This window comes from Strigops habroptila, chromosome 3, assembly GCF_004027225.2.
Source record: "Strigops habroptila isolate Jane chromosome 3, bStrHab1.2.pri, whole genome shotgun sequence".
Taxonomy (NCBI): Eukaryota; Metazoa; Chordata; class Aves; order Psittaciformes; family Psittacidae; genus Strigops; species Strigops habroptila.
This window is the reverse complement of record NC_044279.2, coordinates 1,568,917-1,589,475: the sequence shown is the minus strand read 5'-3', so window position 1 is coordinate 1,589,475 and position 20,559 is coordinate 1,568,917. Positions and strand designations below refer to the sequence as shown.

The window sequence follows — 20,559 nt, the reverse complement described above, 5'->3', positions numbered from 1 at the left end:
ACAAACAGTGTCCTCCTCAACAGGGAAGGAGCTGGTGTTGTTGGCACGGGTTCAGCAGCAAGCAGGGCTTGTTGAGAGTCCTGTTGAGTGATATAAAGTGTACTAAGAAGGAAAGGGAGTGGTTACTTTAACTTTCTCTGTGTATTGTAGGCAATCATCAAATATTTACAAGATCAAGGAGTCCTTATCCTCCTCACGTCCTCCGCCTTGGCACGAGATGATGGTAAGACCAATGTAGAAGCCAATAGCTGTGCTTAAACATCCTGCTCTGGTTTAGGGACAGAGGGTGGATACTCTCAGTCTAAACAAAACCTGTTGCTTTCTGCCATAGGGTTTGACCCCAAGGAGCCTGTCAGCCTCCTGGCCCTGTTCCTGTTCACCTCTTCCCGGTCAATGGGACTGAAAGGTAGGGACGTTCCCTTTGCTGTGTTTTGGGTGTGGGATCCTCACCACCTTCCATTAGAGCAGGTTGCTCTAAGCCCCTGTGTCCAACCTGGCCTTGAACACTGCCAGGGATGGGGCAGCCACAGCTTCTCTGGGCACCCTGTGCCAGCGCCTCAGCACCCTCCCAGGGAAGAGCTTCTGCCTTATATTCAACCTAAATCTCCCCTGTTTCAGTTTGAACCCATCACCCCTTGTCCCATCACTCCAGTCCCTGATGAAGGTCCCTCCCCAGCATCCTTGTAGCCCCCTTCAGACACTGGAAGCTGCTCCGAGGTCTCCACGCAGCTTCTCTTCTCCAGGCTCAACAGCCCCAACTCACTCAGCTCAGACTCGGAGCATGAATAATGTTTCCTGTTTCAAAACAAGCAGCCTCTGAATCTGTTCCCTTCCTGTCCAGACAGCCTCAGGAGGAATGTGGGGCAGAACAAGCCTGCTATACAGAGGAGCCGCAGCATTCCAGAGCCAGCAGCAGAGGCAGGAAGCTGGGAGCAGGCTCACAGCTCTGCCTGGGCTTGCTGGTAACAAGGACCAATAGGCAACAAATATCACATGTCTGGGAGGGAAGAGAAACACCTACTGGGAAGAGATGGGATGGGGAAGGGCAATGTCAGCTTGGTCCTGTAGCCAAAAGAAACCTCAGAGCTGGATCATAACACACAGAGAGGCCAAGGCTGTGGGTGCAAAGTGCTCACATCAGGCTGCTGGGCTGCAGCGGATGGAGCTGGATAAGTCTGGCTTGTGCAGAAAGAGATTCCACTGACAGGCTCTGCATATCACAGGCATTTCTGGACACTGAGGGGACACTGCTGTGCCAAGCAAAGCCTGCTTCATGGTGACATCTGAGAGGGGGCCACCCTTGAGCCTTGGGGCTCCTTCATGTTGATTCCTGTTGGGAGCTACACTTTAATGATAGGCTTTAGTCCTGCTGAAATGAGAAACACCAACTGCTTTCGGTAGCATCAGTCCTCCAGCTTTAGAAGATCACCCAGGGGTTCATGTTCTTTATTTATCCAGTGCCCAGGGCTGCTTGGGAAGTCCATGTTCCCCATCCCACTTCACAGCACTAATGTGGTGTCTTCAAGTGAAGTGGGTCCTCCCATGCTGACAGTAGGTAGAGATGGAGCTGAACAGCAGCATCTGAACAGAGACATACACAACACAAGTGATCTGAAAGTGGTGCTGGCCTAAACACTCTCCATGGGCAGCCCTGTACTGAAGCAGGTTTAAAAACCCAACAAAACCCATGTGTTTTGAGAGCTCCGAGTGCCCTAAATGTTGGATTTAGTGCGAATTGCTGGAACGAAGGGAATTAGACCACTGTGTGTGTGATCTCCCCCGGTAATTTCCTGCATAATGGGGCTAACTGATATCACAGCAGCCTTTCATCTTAGCAATTCTTTTCTACCTTCAGCATCCCTCAAAGCAGGACATCACCCTGGGATTAGCTTTTTGTAGGTCAGCTTCTGGGGCTTGTTCATTGCTTTCGTGTTCTCTTTGCATGTAACAGGGAAGCGATTTGGGAAATTGAATCCTGGTTTTAATAGGAGTAAAATGCTTTTCTTTTCCTTCCATAGCTGCAAAGCACCATCCAAGAGATGAAAAGGGAAAGAGTGACATCTCATTAAAAATAGCCTCAGTTTTGCCTGGGCTCCACTATGCCTTACAGAAAGCCACCAGTTCTTCAGGGCAGGACACAGTCAGTCCCAGCACATATGTCAAACACCACTTCCAGGAGTATTCAAAGCTTGATCAAAACACAAAGTCCAACTCTGGCCAAAGCAGTGAAGTTCCCATTTCTTCTCTTCTCTCACCAGCTGAGGATGAATGTATTAATCCCTTCAAGAAGTGTTCAGAGGAGTCCTTCTCCCAGCTGCAGAGTTACCTCTCTGATCCCAGCAGCTACACTCTGACATTGTCAACTGCTTTAGGATGTGTGACTGGTGCTGCTCAGTCTCTTTGCTGTGATTCAGAGGCTGCTGGTAAAACAGACTTGTCTTCAGCTGTACCACCAGCCCTGATTATCCTCAACACAGCAGCAGAGGTAGAAGTCGGAAGTGAAAACCCAAAGCCCACCCTGGGGCTGGACCAGAGTGGTGAAAAGCCTGCAGAAGATGTCAGCTCAGCCAGCAAGCTCTGGGTGCAGAGGAGCAGGAGAAAACCCACGAGAGAGGCTGCAGCCAGCACCAAGGATGAATTGCCACTCGTCAAGAAGCAAATGGGGGAAAGCAGCAAGAACAGGAAAGCAACCAAGAAGAAGGTCAACCTTGCTTTATCTTATCCTAAAAAGCCAGGATTCAGAGACAGTTCCGATGAGCCCACACTTAAATTACCCAACTTGCAGTTGCCACAGAGAAGGAAAAGAGGTAAGTGCTGTATAAATGGGACTAAACTTCCTTCTGCTTCTGCAGAAGCTGGGATGCTCAGGGTTCACTAGGAGCAATGTCCCTTTCCCAGCCCCTCGGGTGCCCAGAGCAAGCAGACACCTCCTGAGCCCACCTCTCCTATGAAATAGAGGCTGAGAGAGCTGGACTGGTTCAGCCTGGAGAAGAGAAGGCTCCTTAAGGGGAGACCTTAGAGCAGCTTCAGTGCCTAAAGGGGCTCCAGGAAACCTGGAGAGGGGCTTTGGACAAGGGCCTGGAGGCACAGGCCAAGGGGAATGGCTTTAACCTGCCAGAGGGGAGACTGAGATGAGCTCTGAGGCAGAAGCTCTTCCCTGTGAGGGTGCTGAGGCGCTGGCACAGGGTGCCCAGAGAAGCTGTGGCTGCCCCATCCCTGGCAGTGTTCAAGGCCAGGTTGGACACAGGGGCTTGGAGCAACCTGCTCTAGTGGAAGGTGTCCCTGCCCGTGGCAGGGGTTGGAGCTGGATGAGCTTTAAGGTCCCTTCAACCCAAACCAGTCTGGGATTGTATGAAACAGGTCTATGGTGATGTCTCCACAGTCTCTTGTTCAAGCTGGGAAGGAGTCCAGGGCTGTGACAGGGGGTTTCAGTGCAGTGGTCCATGCTGTTGCCTTCCTTTTGCTGATGGGGTGATGGTGCACAAAGACATCAGCCAGGCCATGGTTATTGCATCCCTTATCCACAGGCTGTCCATGGCTCAGGCAAGAAGCAGTTTCCAAAGAAATGGCTGTTCCAGGCTCTGGATAACCAGGCTCCGTAGATAACCAGCCACCTACAAGGTCACGTTGTGACTCCCTGAGTCATCTTTGTTGCTGTGGCCTTGAAAACTGGGAGTGTGACATTGATCCTACCCAAGTTACTCTGCTGAAAGCTGGTATCTGGCCTGAGCTGCTCATGTGGGCTGTGTCAATGGCATAAATTGTTCTCTGAAGGCTCCTGTCTCGCTGCTGAAGATAGTTAAACCTGTCCCTTTGAGCCAGCCTAAGCCTCTGCCAGATGTACAGAGACACTCAAAGCAGGTTGAGATGAATCTCAGCCTTGGTGATGAAACACAGCCAAAAACATCCAAAGGAGCACTGCAAAGTTAGTGCCATCCTCTGCAACCTCCCCTCACATTTACACACACCACAGGTAGGGCAGTGACTGTGGGAATGGGCTCTTGTGCAGCACAGGGGGTGGCAGTGTGGGGTGAAGTCACCTCTGAGTCGCAGTCCTGGGGCACCTTGCCTCAAGGGTGGCATTGCTGGTGGATCTAGGAGAGGTACTTGTGGTTCTTGGAGAGGTAAAGAAGTGCCTTCAGGCTACTTCCTGTGCCAGGCAGGGATTAGTGTGACTTTTTCCCTGGAGAAAACCTATTCCAGGTCAGGAAAACAAGTTTTTAATGAGTTTTAAAAGTGATGCTTAACTGTTAATAACTGCTCACTGATCACTCCCATCAGTAACAAACCCATTTGGAAGCTGGGATGCATAAACAAAGTCATGGAAGACTACTCTTGCTGCTGCCAATCCCTTCTAAAGCATTCCACATTCATAGAATCATGGAATGTCAGGTTGGAAGGGACCTTAGGGATCATCTGGTCCAACCTTTCTAGGCAAAGCATGACCTAGACTAGATGTCCCAGCCAAAGCTTAAGGGTCCTATGCAGAGGAATTCCCTGGGGAGATGATTCCAATGGCTGATTGTTCTCATGGTGAAACATGTCCCTCTTGTGTCCAACTGGAATCTCCCAGGAGTAACTTAAACCCATCACCCCTTGTCTTTTCCTTGTGATTCCTTATACTTTACTCATGTTCCTTAACTGGGTATTTTGCAATGACTCCTTTTTAGTCTGCTATGTCTCAAACCAAAGGTGATGCTCTCCCTTTTCCCTGCCCCAGGTGCAGAGATCCTGTCTGCAGAAATTGTGCAGCAAACAGAGTCTGGAGCTGTTCAGAAGGAAACTTCAGCTCCTGATGCTCCTGCCTTGGAAACCAAGAGACCAAAGCTACTGAAGAAGCCAGACACAAACAAGGCTCCTGTTGCTGAGAGCATCACAAAGCCAGCGAAAAGGAAGATGTTAAAACGTGTGGCTAAAAGCTCCTCAAAACCTCAAGTCAAAAAGCAAGCAGGTAAGAGTGCTGTTCCCTATGGGAATCTTGCCTTTAAAAGCTGAGCCATCAAACATCACAGGCAGGTCACAACCAGATGGTCATGACAGCACATTTGGCAACAGCCAAAAGGGCTTTATCATGTTTAGTGCTGGGGATATGGATTGGGGTCTGAGTGCTGCTGCCCCCCAGCCTGCAGGCACCCAGTTGTATAAACTGGGTGTATAAAGCACCCAGCCCGGTATAAAACACAAAGGTGATGGTGAAAATCCTTGTTACAGGACGGACAAACCACACGGGGGCTCTTGTGAGTCCTTTCCTGTTCTTTCAGTTTGCATCCCTGGCAAACTGCTGGGATGAAGAGTGGAATTGTCACAGCCATGCAGGCTGCAGCACAGTTGAGAGGCAGCCCCTGAGTGGGCAATACCTCAGTGTGGCATCTGCAGGTGCTGGCTGGGAGCCTGCAGTGAAACTGGGACCCAGTATTGTGATGCCAAGACCATAATGGATGCATCAGGAGAGTCGATTTTTGTTAGTTTGTTGTGTTTTCTCATACTTTGATGTCTTTTTTCAACTGTTTCTGGTCTTTTTCCCCTTTCTGGAGGCTTTGAAGACAGGTTCAGGCACCTCAGCTCAGTTTCTCCATCCTTCTTGGCCTTTTATTGCCACGTATTCCTGAAATGTGGCTTTTTTCATCAGTATGTGTGTATCAGATGCTGCCCCTCACGGAATCCCAGCCTAGTTGAGTTGGAAGAGACCTTAAACTCCTCCAGTTCCAGCCCCCTGCCACGGGCAGGGACACCTTCCACTAGAGCAGGTTGCTCCAAGCCCCTGTGTCCAACCTGGCCTTGAACACTGCCAGGGATGGGGCAGCCACAGCTTCTCTGGGCACCCTGTGCCAGCGCCTCAGCACCCTCACAGGGAAGAGCTTCTGCCTTATATCCAACCTGAACTTCCCCTGTTTCAGTTTGAACCCATCACCCCTTGTCCTATCACTCCAGTCCCTGATGAAGAGCCCCTCTCCAGCATCCTTGGAGCCCCCTTCAGATATTGAATATGCAGATATGGGTATGCAGTTCTCAAGGAAATGAAATGTAACACACAGGACTTTGACACAGATGTGATTCAATAAGGTTTTACTTGAAGGGAGATCTTTTTGTGCTGTTTTTTAGTAGAAGACATTAATTTTATTTAATGACTTCACAAACATGGGCCTAGAGCCACGGTGAGGGGCATTTTTAACACTGAAAACTACATGAACACTTACTTGCTGTGCTGTGGCTGCCTTTGGATCCTAACACACAGAGAGGCCAAGGCTGTGGGTGCAAAGTGCCAGCATCAGGCTGCTGGGTTGCAGTGGATGAAGCTGGACAAGTCTGGCTTGTGAAGAAAGGTTTCTATGTGTGCTCTGAGGTTCAGCTCAGGGACAGGTTGTGCTCTAGGGAGGGTGTGGAGTATGAAGCATGAGGGCACCGTGGGTTTCCTCTGTGTTTGAGAGGTTTGGGGTGAGTTTTGCAATGGATTATTGAAAGCACAGCACAGGGGTCAGCTGGGAAGATTCCAAATACTCAAACTAGAATAAAATGTAAAGCAAAATAAAAAGGATGAAGGAAACATCTGAAATATCTCAGGTTGTATTTAAGTGGCCAAACAACAACCCTGTGCACAGAGGCCAAGGGACATTTTGTTCCCTTTGGATCCCATGCCTTCTAGTTCTGAGAATAAGCTCCCTTCCTAAAATCACTTAGATTCCCAACTCTGGATCATTCTGTAGTAGCCATGTCCATGGAGATGGGGTTTGGTTTAAGTGTGTAAATTCCACATTGGAGAGACAGTTTTTCCTGCCAAACTGAAAGCCTTTTGAACCCCTTCTCAAGGCAGAGCCATGTGGCCTTTGTTTAATCTCTTTGTTTTCCTCACTCAGAGCACCAGGAGCCATCCTCTGTCCTCCCAAGAGAAGCTTCTTCCCAACACCACGGAGTTGACAGCAAAACGGGTGAGGTTTGCCCAGATGGGGGTGCTGATCCTGGTATCAACCCGAAGGGGAACAACTGCGAGCCCCATGCCTTGAACTTGCTGGCTGACCTGGCTCTGGGCTCCTGTACTCCTTTGTTTGTCCCCGTGGACGATGGGGTGATGGCTGAGTCCTGCAGCCCCTCCAGTGACTCTCCAGAGGAGCAGCAAAGCCATCACAAGAACAAATCCTTACGTGTTGCTTCCGACCATGAATACCACAGGGTGAAACGGCTCGCAAAGGGAGACACCCCTCTTAGCAAAGCAGTGCCAAACAAGAAGCTTCGTCCTGCTGAAAACAAAGACTTAAATGACTTGGCCTCTGTTCCCAGGGAGATAAACTCCAGGGTTTTCTGTATGAAGAAGAGGTTAAGGCCCAGGCCAGCAAAACCCTGTCCGTTGTCTCCAGAAGAGACTCCAAAAGCTGCCAAGGTGAACAAGGTGAACAGTAACACCTTCATCTCTGTTGAGCACTCATACGCCTCACACATGCCTGAGCGCTCAAAGAAACGTGTGTGTCCCAAAGGTACCTCCTACCCTGCACCAGCAAACACCAGAAATGGGACCAAGAGCACCCGAGCAAGACCCCTGGTTGGGAAGGTGCTGCCCTTCAGGCACCAGCAGAGCAGCAGACACCCGCAGGCCATAGCCGTGAGGCGCAGGAGCCACCCCAGGGTGAAGGAGGACTTTGCCAAGAGCCACGCAGTGAACATCTGTGGTGAGTCCATAAAGGTGACGTGCCACTGGGATGCACAGTATCTGTTCCATTTGGACAGCAGATACACCAATGATGCCCTGGAGAAGACAGTCAACCGTGCGCTGCATGGGTAAGTTGCTCTGGAAGGCCATCTGCAGAGGATGTCTCCTGTTGGAGTGCTTCTGGAAGGGGCTTTCTTTGCTTTATTTTTGCTTAGCTTGATAATTACGCTTTTCCCTGTGCTAAAAAGCCCAGTTTTGCTGTGTTAAAGCTAGTGTCTTCCCTGAGGAGAAGGACTTGGGGGTGTTGGGTGATGAAAAGCTCCCCATGACCTGGCTTCAGTGTGCGCTTGAGCCCAGAACCCCCCCGTGTGCTGGGCTGCACCCCCAGAGCGTGAGCAGCAGGTCAGGGAGGGGATCCTGCCCCTCTGCTGCGCTCTGGGGAGACCCCCCCCGTAGTGCTGATCCAGCTCTGGGGCAACAGCACAAGAGGGACGTGGAGCTGCTGGAGCGAGGCCAGAGGAGGCCCCGGAGCTGCTGCGAGGGCTGGAGCAGCTCTGCTCTGGAGCCAGGCTGAGAGAGCTGGGCTGGGGCAGCCTGGAGAAGAGAAGGCTCCTGAAGGGGACACCTTAGAGCAGCTCCAGTGCCTAAAGGGGCTCCAGGAAACCTGGAGAGGGGCTTTGGACAAGGGCCTGTAGGGACAGGCCAAGGGGAATGGCTTTAACCTGCCCGAGGGGAGACTGAGATGAGCTCTGAGGCAGAAGCTCTTCCCTGTGAGGGTGCTGAGGCGCTGGCACAGACTTCTCCCAGAGAAGCTGTGGCTGCCCCATCCCTGGCAGTGTTCAAGGCCAGGTTGGACACAGGGGCTTGGAGCAACCTGCTCTAGTGGAAGGTGTCCCTGCCCTTGGCAGGGGGTTGGAACTGGAGGAGCTTTAAGGTCCTTTCTAACCCAAACCATCCCGTGATTCCTGTGGTGCTGCAGCTGGAATTGATCTCTAAAGCCATGAACCCAAACCCTACTTTGCAGCTGTGAGTTTCTCTTTATTCCAATAAGCTGGAACAACTGCATCAAGTGATCTATGGCTGCAGCTGGGCATCTGCAACCCCCTGCACTGGGGCTTAGCACTGTGGGGGACCAGGAGATAACTCGTGCCAGTCACCTGGAGGGAGGATGAAGATGTTTGAGGCTGTTTTTGCTTTCTCTTCCAGGCCCTGGAACCCTAATCTCCCTGAAGATGTGGAAGAGGTGAAGCTGATACTTCACATGTGGGTGGCTCTCTTCTACAGCAAACCCAAACTGCTGAGCAGCACGAGGATAGTGGTGGAGCACAGCAACCCCAAGAAGTATGTCTCAATAAACACCACTTGGGACTTCCTTGATTTCAGTGATGATGGTGAGGACTGTTCTGGGTTGGAGAAGTGCCCTGCAGACTCTCGCTCAGACCCTGACCAGACTCCCAGCAGCTCTCTGGATCACACCACACGTAACCAGGGCCAATTGCACCCAGAGCAAAGCCCTGCGGACTCTCAGACTGATGCTGATGGGACTCCTGGTGTTGTTGATAGCACAGTGTCATCTTCTTCAGGAGAGATGCCCTGTGGGGAGGAGGAGCCTTCCTCCACAAGCTGTCCTGAGAGCCTTTCCCTACCTGAACGTGCTGAGGAGAGCCTGGCTGTGAAAGACAAAGAGCCTGCAGCCATTCCTGAGGAGCACGGGCATGACACCTCAACCATCACTGTGGTAGGAGCTTGGGGGGTGGGTGATAAGAGTCTACAGGGCACAAAATGCATCTTGTGCTTATAGGAATAGGATATTGTGAGAGGAGTGGAGCAGAGGTGCTCGCTGGTCAATTAGAGGCAGGTAGTGGAGGTTCCCAAAGCAGGACTGAGAAGTGTTCACCAGCATTTAGCTGCCCCACGTGGCTGCCACAGGCATAGGGTCACAGACTCATGGAATACCAGGTTGGAAAGGAGCTCAGGGATCATCTGGTCCAACCTTTCTAGGCAAAGCATGACCCAGACTAGATGTCCCAGCACCCCATCGAGCCCAATCTTAACAGTGTCCATGTTGGGGAATCACCACCCTCACAGGGAAGAGCTTCTGCCTTATCTCCAACCTGAACTTCCCCTGTTTCAGTTTGAACCCATCACCCCTTGTCCCATCACTCCAGTCCCTGATGAAGGTCCCTCTCCAGCATCCTTGTAGCCCCCTTCAGACACTGGAAGCTGCTCTGAGGTCTCCACGCAGCTTCTCTTCTCCAGGCTCAACAGCCCCAATGTTCTCAGTCTATCTCCATACGGGAGCTGCTCCAGCCCCTGCTCATCCTCGTGGCCTCCTCTGGACTTGCTCCAACAGCTCCATGTCCTTCTGATGTTGGGGACCCCAGCACTGCACACAGTGCTGCAAGTGGGGTCTCACAGAGCAGAGCAGAGGGGCAGGATCACCTCCTTCAGCCTGCTGGTCTTTTGATATTAATATCAAAGATATTTTGATATTCTTTTGATAATCTCTTCTTTTTTAACCTCTGAATCGTGTTGTTTCAGGAGGAGCCACCCAAGGAGGGACCGATGGATGCTACAGTCACCCCCAGCCCTTCTGATGAGCTCAGTGATACCAGCAAGCCCCCAACTGTGCTGGGCAAGGAAAACCCATGCAGCCAAGCCCCAAATCCCAGTTCAGCTCCCTGGAGAGATGCCCCATGCGCACTGCATGGACATGGAGAGCAGCAGGAGAGTGGAAGGACAGCAGGGTCAGGGAATGGCCCCGGCCCTCCCGAGGACACAGAGAGCATAGAAGACACTGGGCACTGTACAGAGGTTGAGGACAGCAGCTGGGCCACCAGTGATGGACCTCAAGGGCCCTGTGGTTGGCTGTTCTTAGAAGCAAGCCCCAGAAATGCAAAGCCTGGTGGAGCCAGGAGAGAAGGGAGGGAATCACAGGACCTCTTTGGATATTCAGAGGAAGAGGTGGAGGAGGTAGAAGAGGAGAAGGAGGACTCTGAATGTGAAAGCACAGTGCTGGAGCCTGGCTTTTTGGCATTCTCTGAAAGCAGTGATGACAGCGTGGACTGTGACCACAGCGAGCAGAACCCAGTGAATCCAGCATGGCCAGAGGGCTCTGGTGTCCCTGTGCCCAGCCCTCCTGCCTTAGCATCCTCCTGCCCAGGCAGATCAATGCCAGAGCTGTCAGATGGGACTGGGATTGGCCCTCAAGGGCTTCCTGGGGAGGTGGCACCAAGGCTGGACATGCTGGAAGAGGCTTTGGCCACCCCAGATGCAGAGGTGAAGGGTGTTGGTTTGGCACAAACAGCCAGTGCAGCTGATGGGGGGTCACCCTGTGGCAGCAGGTTGTTGCCTCCATCACCATCTGAGCCAAGCCTGGTTGGTGGGACACAGCCAGACAGCGTTACAGGCAACCTGGGACCTGCTGGAGACACACTTGGGGACAGCCTGGAGAGGCCAGACAAGGACTGTGCAGCAGGGTGGGAATCTGCTGGGAGCAAAGCTGCTGGTCCCTGGTCACCGAGCAGCCAGGGCCTCTCACTGGCCTTGTCCCCTGACTCCAGCTCTGTCTGCATCACACCTCCTGACAGAGCAGCAGGTCCTGGCGCTGCTCCAGAGGACCAGGACACCATGGTGAGCATCCAGTCTCCATCACAGGGTGATGTGGGGGGGAGCAGCAGCCTTTCCCAAGGGTGTGGAGGTGATGCTGGTGCTGAGCTCGCTTTGCTGAGTGAAGCAAACCGAGAAGGGGACAAGGGTTTGGTGGAAGAACAGAGTAACATCCCTTCTGCCAACTGCATGGATGTGTTGGGGGAGCCCCCAGGAGCAAGCGATGGCCAGGACTCTGCTTACACAGCCTTAGCAGATGGCTCTGAAGCTGGGGACAGTGATGATGTGTGCCTCAGTGCAGAGGAGTCCCTCAGCAGCAACAAGAGGAACACAGCAATGGTGGCTCACACACTGCAGGAGCCAGAGACCTCTCTTCATCCCCTCCTGGAACCAGAGCCTTCCTCCTCAGTGAGGGAGGGGATGTCTGCCATGGAGGAACACCCCATGCAGCAGCAGAGCAGCCCAAATGGGCTGTCCCCATCTGCCCATGGTCCCCCTTCTGCTTCTCCACCCCATGGTGGACACACAGATCCCCACCACTGCCTGTTAGAGCAAAAGGAGCGGAGGCCAGTCCTGTGCCAGCACGAGGAGTCCTGTGAGCAAGGAGGTGCTGCAGAGGTGAGTGTGGCTGCTGAGAGCCTGGATGGCTCCTTAGAACCCAGATGTGCAGAAGAGGTGGGGAAGGACACAGGTCCCTGCTCTGCAGAGCCAGCAGAGAGCTCCCCCGTGGATGTGCCTGTGCCTGGTGACCCGGGATTGATGCCTCCTTCTCCTCCACACGGACACAAGGCAGGTCTGCACAGCACTGAGCCAGATTCAGTGCTCAGTGAGCACCCCAGGGTGCTGTCTGCTGACATGAGTCCTGCTTCAGATGCTGCCCCGTGGTCCTGCTGCATGGACACCTGCCCCACGTGTGCCAGCCCTGGGGACCAAGCAGCAGATGCAGCAGGGAGCCACGAGAAGGAACCCATCGTGCCTGAGGGCTTGGAAGGAGGAAGCAGCTTCCCTCTTGCCGGTCCTGCATCATCTTTGTCAGGGGAGTTGCTGATGCCGCTGTGTGAGCTCCAGTCTGGGTGCAACCAGGGGGAACACGAGGCTGAGGGAGCTGATGTGTTTCCTGAGCTGCACTGGGCCAGCATAGAGGTGAAAGACAGAGAAATCCACACTCCCCCCTTCCCAGTGTTGTCATTACATGCACAAAGGGTGCTCTCTGTAGAAAGCCTGGATCTGAGTGATGCTGATGGTGTCTCAGATGGGCTCCTGAGCTCCAAGCGGCTCCCCAGCAAAGACACACGCATGGATTCAACCTTTGAAGATCTGCCTGAGGCTTCCTCCAGCGACTCCAACCAGGAGACTTCATGGTCCCTGTTTACAGCCAGAGCTTCCTACAGCAGATCCCTGGATGCTGCAGGCACAAGGACTAACTGGGGCTCCTCCTCTGGGAGCCCAGTGCACTCAGAGGGGCGCAGCGAGGATTGGGGCTCACTGGGCATGGAGGGGAGCTGCTCATGGGCTGAGCATGGCTGGACCATGAGCCCAGGGGAGACCAGCAACGAGCACGTCCCACCACGTGTCACCATTAGGGACAGGCAGGGGATTGCCAAGCACTACAGGAACTTTGTGGTCACCAGGAAGTGCCAGGAGCCTTGGAAGAGGCACAGACATTGTGTGGGGCAGCCTCATTTGTTACGGTCACTAAGGGGGACTTGGAGGGGGTTTGAGGGAATGACCCAGCACACTTTGGACATGGAGTGCCTCCGTTTCCACGATAAGCTAAAACACATCCTAAGGAGTGGGAAACCACCTTTTTCTACCTCCAAAAGCATCTTCCCAAAAGACTTTTGTCCCCGGGTGATGTCTGAGACATCTCCTGTGCCAGAAGCTCCCATCCCACGGAGCAGGAGCCCTTTGCAGGTGACAGTCCTGCCCTGGGACACGTGGCCGAGCGGGCTCGGCTGGCACCAGCCTGGGGACCAGCGCACCCCATGGCAGGACACTCCGTGTGACACGAGGAGCAGGTCCCAAAGCAGGAGCCAGGGCTTCCACCTCAGCAAGCTCAAGTACCACCACAAACTCAAGGACTCGCAGGGGGACGTTGCCATCATCTTTGATGAGTTCAACAGGGTGATGCTGAGCAGGGCTGAGGCAGGGACGCAGGGCCAAGAGCACGTCCCAGTGCACAGGGAGGACACAAGCGAGTGGACATGCGCATCCCTGCCCGGGAGGATGGAGACCTTCGAGGAGATGATCACAGACCTGTGCAGCTCGCTGCGTTCCCACCTCTGCAGCGTGGCCAAGGAGGCCTGTGGCCGCAGTGGCATGTTCTACCTGGTGGAGACGGGCAGGGAGCCTTTCTTCGCAAGAGTGAAGGTAACAACTGGGTTAGATGGGGATGGGTGGCCCCGGGGTGGGAGCTGAGAGCAGCAGGAGCTTGTTCAATCCAACACAGACTGTGTTTGGTTCCACCTCTGACATTTCATCTTGGCTTCTGCTGACAGAAGTTAGAATCATAGAACCCCAGCCTGGTTTGGGGTGAAGGGACCTTAAAGCTCCTCCAGCTCCAACCCCTGCCCCGGGCAGGGACACCTTCCACTAGAGCAGGTTGCTCCAAGCCCCTGTGTCCAACCTGGCCTTGAACACTGCCAGGGATGGGGCAGCCACAGCTTCTCTGGGCACCCTGTGCCAGCGCCTCAGCACCCTCACAGGGAAGAGCTTCTGCCTCAGAGCTCATCTCAATCTCCCCTCTGGCAGGTTAAAGCCATTCCCCTTGGCCTGTCCCTCCAGGCCCTTGTCCAAAGCCCCTCTCCAGGTTTCCTGGAGCCCCTTTAGATATTGGAAGGTTGATTTATTAAGGTTGGAAAAGACGTTTAAGCTCATCCAGCCCAACCCTTCCCCAGCAGTGCCAAGGCCACCACTAACCCATGGCACTGAGGCCTCGGCTACACGGGGTGTGAACACTTGCAGGGATGGTGACTCCAGCCCTGCCCTGGGCAGCCTGTTCCAATGCCTGAGCACCCTTTGGGGAAGGAATTGTTCCTCAGCTCCATCTAAACCTGCCCTGGGGCAGCTTGAGGCCGTTTCCTCTTGTCCTATCACTTGAACATCCCCCAGGCCAAACCGGGTGGGAGTTAATGCAGGAACAGCCCAAACTCAACCCCCGTGATGTGGCTTTTGCTCGAGCTCACATTGAAGGGTTCGGATGGTGACTGCATGGGAGGATTTGCTGCTCAGAGGCCTGGTGAGGGCACAGTGAGGTGCTCAAGGTGTTTCTTTAGCAGGTTTTAGCTGACAGAGGTCAATGGCTGCTTCCTCCACCTCTGGCTGGAGCCCTGGCCTGGAGCACCCAGTGCCTGTGACCGATGGACACCGCAGGGTGCCTGGTTGGGGTCCCTGTGCTGCTCCTCTCATCGTGTCCCCAGGCACGTGTGTGCTGGGAGCACACCACTGCTGTTGTGAAGGTGCTCTCCATACAAACCTCGCACGGTTCCTGTTCCAGACCTTGCTGAGGAAAGAAGGACACGTGGAGACCGAGCCCCTGAGCTTCTGCCAAGCGAAGTGCCCGGACACTGACAGGCTGCTCGTGGTCATCAGGAACGAGGACATCTCCTCACACATCCACAGCGTAAGGCCTCAGTCTGACCCGTTCTTATCATACCCCCACTGGGTTTTACTGTCAGGATCTATTTGGAAGGGGTTTAGTTTAATTTCACACCCTAAAGAGCTGCAGGTTTAAATGTCAGACTGCAGATACGCTGTTCTCTCCATGGAATCACAGAATCCCAGCCTGGTTTGGGTTGGAAGAGACCTTAAAGCTCCTCCAGCTCCAACCCCCTGCCCCGGGCAGGGACACCTTCCACTAGAGCAGGTTGCTCCAAGCCCCTGTGTCCAACCTGGCCTTGAACACTGCCAGGGATGGGGCATCCATAACTTCCTTGGGCAACCTGTTCCAGTGTCTCATCACCCTCATCCATCACCATCCATGGCTTTGGGGTTGGAGTATGGAGACAGGAGCATTGGGGTGATGCAGCCACAAGACAGGATGGGCTCCCTGGAGCAAGTGTGACTTAGACAAGTGCAAATGCAGTTGAAATGCAGCTTCGTGGTCAAAAGCATCTCTTCCTCGAGCAGGTCCCGTGCTTGCTGCAGCTGAAGCACTGTCCCAACGTGGTGTTTGCTGGAGTGGACAGCCCCGAAGATGTACCAACTCACACGTACCAGGAGCTGTTTCATTCTGGTGGCTTCGTGGTGTCAGATGAGGGCTTGTTGGAAACGGTGACGCTGGGTGAGTCTTGATTCAGCCTCTCACTTGGATGCAAACACAGTGTCAGCTCCTGGTCTTGTGTGCTGATACCTCCAAACACTCCCCATGGGTGTCCTCTGCGCCTGCTTTAAGTGGAGGCAACTCCTTCCCTCTGTTTGACATTTGTAGACCCCATGTGGACAGTGGGTCCAGGTCAGGGCTCCCCAAAACATCTTAAGTACAGTGGGTACCACCAAGATGGTCAGGGGCTGGAGCAGGTTGTACAAGGACAACCTGGAGAAGGGAGGACAAAGGGGAGACCTTGTTGCTTTCTTCAGCTCCCTAATGGGAAGTGGCTCCACCAGAGCCATGTTCCTCCTGGAGATGCAGAGGGATGGGACAAGGGGTGACAGAGACAAGTTGCACTGATCCCTTTAGATGGTAGGGGGGGGAGAAATTCACAGCAAGTGTGTTCAAACACCAGGTCAGGATCCCAGTGTCACAACCCAGGTTGTGAGTCTCCATCCTTGGAGACCTTCACACCTCACCTAGAACAAGCTCAGGTGGCCCAGCTTTGAGCAGGGTTGGGCCAGAGACCCCTTTGCACCCTCAGTTACCCTCCAGCTCCTGCTGTCCCCCCCAGGCCAACTGAAGGAGGTGGTGAACGTGCTGGAGATGCTGAACAGAAGCGGGAGGTGGAAGTGGCTCCTTCACTACAAGGAGGGCAAGAAGCTCAGAGAAGACATCAGGTAACGGCTCTGTGGTGGCAGCTCCCTCATCCCTGCTGTCCTTGTCACCCCAACCAGGGTGTACCCACCGTGGTGTCCCCCTTGAGTGCACTCAGAGCAGGGGCACAAGGTGAGTTTGGTGCCTCTGGGTGGGTTTTGACCTCTTAGGAGATGAACTTGGAGAAGAGCTTTTCTGATCAGTGGGAGACACGTGCCTCAAGTCTGGAATTGCTGGAGGTCAGCATCTGAGTGCTGGGAAGTGTGATGGGTTGTTTTGTACCTGGATGAGATGGAGCAGCAGCACATGGGGCCTGGAGGGGATCAGATGGCCTGAAGCATCGTGTCTTACACGTGATCCGGGATGAGGCAGAGCTCTGGCAGCAGCTTCTTGCACCCTGCTGGGTCTCCATAAGGCAGTTCCCTCTCTCTTTGGCAGAGGCACCCTCTGTGAGCATTATGGTCTGCAAAGGGCTTGAGGAGAGGCACAGATTTCATGTGAGGAGCTGCACGCTCCAAAAGCCACCTCTGCAAACAGCTCCCATCCCTCCAGCTCATCCCGCCTCCTGCACACACACACCTGGAGCTCAGGGGAGTTCTCTCTGCCCCAGTGTCTCTTTGCTGTCCCTTCTATCCCATTACATGTGGGATTTGGGAGAATGGTGAGGAGCTCTGATTTGTAATGAGGAGAAGAACCAGGGTGTTGTGGGAAGCGAGTAAAATCAAACCCTGCTGAGAAAAGCAGAACTTCTGTTGCTATTTACTCCTTATTTTAGGTTACAATCTTGTGTATTTAAATGATGCAGTTTGAAAAGGAGAAGTAAGACAGCAAATAATATCCATTGAAATGTCCTGCTTTTATCAGGTTTGAACTCAGAAAGGGAGGTTTTCATCAGGCAGGTCCCTTTGTTAGGCAGAGGGGATGGCTTTCTAGTAACAGCCTGCAACCAAAGAGGAAACTGCTCTGTTCCATGAGCAGAAAATACTACAACAAACAGGGAGAACTCTCGGATCCTCTCCCCACTCAGCCTTCATGGTGACAGCACAGAGTAATGTGGGTTTCAGCCCTCGAGAAGTGCCACTATTTCACCTCAGGCTGTGAGATGAGGACTGGGGACCCGAGCTCATCAGTGGGTGCCGCTGTGGAGCAAGAGTTCTCCTTGTGCTGCACCACTGGCTCTCACGTAGCATCACTTGAGTCCATTGTGGTGGGATCATGAGCCCTGTGTTGTGGTTTAACCCCATCCTATTTGGTTTAACTCCAACTCAGCCCAACACAGGCAGTTGCTCCTCCCTTATATCCAGCCTGAACTTCCCCTGTTTCAGTTTGAACCCATCATCACCCCTTCTCCTATCACTCCAGTCCCTGATGAAGAGTCCCTCTCCAGCATCATCTTGGGGTTGGCATCATCTTGTCTCCCTGCCACACATGTGATCCACGTGGTGATGCTGCTCCTGCCGTCTCCATTAGTGCAGAGATTCAAGTCTAAAAGCACTCATAAGGCTGGAAGAACCACACGTGGTGGGAAGGGAGGTCCCATCATTCCTGCTCATTGTCCCTTCTCCCAGCAGAGCGGACCCCGATGCCCACAAGAAGCATTTGATCCTCAGAGCGTGCCAAGGAGCGGATCTCCTGGAGGTGCTGCACTACCACACGTGTGACTCGGTGTCATCTCCCAGCTCTGAGCACATCAAGTGCTTGTTGAACCTGCAGGTTCAGCACGTCAGCGCCAGGTTCGCTGTGTACCTCACAGGTAAGGAGAGCTCTGGGAGCTGGTGCCCTCAACACCAGGAGCACCGGGTTAAATTGGTCTGGAAAGGGATGGAGTAGGGATAAAAGCCACCTGTTTGCTTCCCATTTTGGCTGGAGTCACTTATTTGAGGTGTGAGCTGGTTTATTGCAAGTGAGTGCAGTAAAAGGCAAAAGGAACAGATTTGGTTTGGAAGTCTGCTAAATTCATAGAATCCCAGCCTGGTTTGGGTTGGAAGGACCTTAAAGCTCTCCCAGTTCCAACCCCCTGCCCCGGGCAGGGACACCTTCCACTAGAGCAGGTTGCTCCAAGCCCCTGTGTCCAACCTGGCCTTGAACACTGCCAGGGATGGGGCAGCCACAGCTTCTCTGGGCACCCTGTGCCAGCGCCTCAGCACCCTCACAGGGAACGCAGGTTGTTACAGAACAACCTCAGTTGCTTGTTTCAATCACAGCATCGCTCCTTCCTTTGCAGAAACACCTGATGTCAGCAGGGAGGTCCTTGAAAGTAAAGGAATCCTCGTGGCTGATGTCAAAACTTTCCTTGGTGAGGTGCAGAAAGCGGCTGCTCCGTTTAGAAAAAGCTACTGGTAAGGAGGGAGCTCGGGATCAACCCCTTAGAACCACAGAATCAACCAGGTTGGAAAAGACCTTCAAGCTCATCCAGTCCAACCGTTCCCAGCAGTGCCAAGGCCACCACTAACCCATGGCACTGAGGCCTCGGCTACACGGGGTGTGAACACTTGCAGGGACGGTGACTCCAGCCCTGCCCTGGGCAGCCTGTTCCAATGCCTGAGCACCCTTTGGGGAAGGAATTGTTCCTCAGCTCCATCTAAACCTGCCCTGGGGCAGCTTGAGGCCGTTTCCTCTTGTCCCATCCCTTGTTCCTTGGGAGCAGAGACCAGCCCCCTCCTGGCTCCATCCTCCTGTCAGGCAGTTGCAGAGAGCGAGAAGGTCCCCCCTGAGCCTTCTCTTCTCCAGACTGAACCCCCCCAGGTCCCTCAGCCGTTCCTCATCACACTTGTGCTCCAGGCCCTGCACCAGCTCCGGTGCCCTTCTCTGGCCCCGCTCCAGCACCTCAATGTCTCTCTTGTAGTGAGGAGCCCAAAACTCCCCTAAAGGGCTGGGAACAGCTCCCTGGAAGCCCTGCAAGAGGTTCTCACTACCTGGAGCAAGGAGAGGAGCAGAGGAATAACCTGTGCCATGTTCTCTGTTGCAGGTGATGAAGTGAAGCCACAGTACAGTGCCAGTCTGAGCATCCTGGTCCTCTGCAGGACAAAACCATCCCAGAGGTTTTGGGTGCTGCCCACAGGAGCTGTGCCCAGGGAGGTGGCAGGAAGGTTTGGCTCCAGTTCTGTATATAGGAATTATTTAAAGGTGGCTGATGCAAATCCTCCCAGGGGGTTTACTCCGTGTTCATCACGTTGCCTGTAGGCCAGAAGTTACTTTACCATTACCTAGGGTTAAGTTATTGGAGTGTTCTCAAGTGTTTCATGCAGCTGACAGGGGCAGAAACAGGAAAAGGAGTAAATGAAACAAAAAGCTGTTTACTTGAAGGTCAGAAGTTAAGTAAGTCCTCAATAATAAATGTATTTCCACAAGGTTGTTGCTGTAGATGCTGTAAAACACGTTAGGAGCTGGGGTGGGTTTCAGGCGGGCGTGCAGGTATCTGCTCTACACTACAGTTCAAGTCTCTGTTGTCTCTTGGTACCATTTCCAGTACATGGAAGTCTTGTAAATAGCCAGACACAAGGATGTGGGAACAAACCTCTTATTTATGGTAGCTCAGACCCACCCCAGGAAGAAGGTGTCACATTAAAGACCTTTGTAAGATTCCCAACCTTGGGGGGGGTGGAGGACAGGGGTGTCCTCTTTTGTTTCTAATAAATGAATGCAAGAACATTATGTGCAGGATGAGTTTATGTATAAAGGTTGAGTAATAAAACCCAAACCTGACGTTCCAGCCACTGCTGTTCCCTGGAGAGGGGCTCCTCAGCTCCCAGCCTCTCCCAGCAGCAGGGAGGAGGACCTGGATCACAGTGAGAAAACTCTCAGTGAGTGTTCCCAGCTCACACATGGAGCAGGAATCAGCTTTGGTCTGTGTTACCCCTCAGCTTTGAAGCCAAAACAGGATAGAAAGAGTGAGGAAGACTGTTACAGCCAAGGAGTGGTGGGTTCATGGAGATTTAAGGCTGCAGGATCACCATCCTTCCCAGGAGGAGATGTGGACCAAGAGGCAGAGGAATAACTGGGATACAGCAAAGAGAGGTTACGGAAGTGTTTAGGGGAAGGAGCTCATTGGAAAGACTCAGTGTGTTGCCATCAAGCACTGAAGAGGAAGCACAAGGTGAGGAAGAACTTCCCCAGACACCACAACACACGTCACTCCGGCAGTGCCGGCACCACCAGGCTCCTGGTGGCTTCACAGGGAAAGGTGGTTCCTGGAACTGGTACCAGGAAAGGGAAGTGCTGAAAGCCCCTAAACGCCCGGGTGGGAGGGAAGGGGCAGCCACAGTCAGGTTTAGCACTGCTTTGGGAAGGAGATGTGGTGGAGACCTGGTTCCTCTTCCTCAGTTCCAAGAACAGCACAGCT

At 53.4% G+C, this 20,559-nt stretch overlaps 1 protein-coding gene across 5 annotated transcripts in view; it reads left to right on the top strand.

Moving 5' to 3' along the window:
* TASOR2 (transcription activation suppressor family member 2) overlaps positions 1 to 19,869 on the top strand; it is a 43,114-nt gene extending 23,245 nt beyond the window's left edge. The window contains exons 12-24 of one of the 5 annotated variants that reach the window (XM_030479791.1): positions 151 to 223; positions 332 to 406; positions 2,019 to 2,807; positions 4,721 to 4,951; positions 6,855 to 7,770; positions 8,849 to 9,380; positions 10,184 to 13,621; positions 14,748 to 14,873; positions 15,380 to 15,533; positions 16,135 to 16,240; positions 17,786 to 17,970; positions 18,442 to 18,556; positions 19,186 to 19,869. In XM_030479791.1, coding sequence (XP_030335651.1) covers positions 151 to 223; positions 332 to 406; positions 2,019 to 2,807; positions 4,721 to 4,951; positions 6,855 to 7,770; positions 8,849 to 9,380; positions 10,184 to 13,621; positions 14,748 to 14,873; positions 15,380 to 15,533; positions 16,135 to 16,240; positions 17,786 to 17,970; positions 18,442 to 18,556; positions 19,186 to 19,189 — 6,744 coding nt within the window. In that variant the 3' untranslated portion in view covers positions 19,190 to 19,869. Of the gene's footprint in view, positions 1 to 150; positions 224 to 331; positions 407 to 2,018; positions 2,808 to 4,720; positions 4,958 to 6,854; positions 7,771 to 8,848; positions 9,381 to 10,183; positions 13,622 to 14,747; positions 14,874 to 15,379; positions 15,534 to 16,134; positions 16,241 to 16,387; positions 17,761 to 17,785; positions 17,971 to 18,441; positions 18,659 to 19,185 lie in introns of those variants that run through there. The other 4 variants (XM_030479789.1, XM_030479788.1, XM_030479790.1 and 1 more) reach the window with 4 other exon arrangements.
* The last annotated feature ends 690 nt before the right edge of the window (positions 19,870 to 20,559 follow it).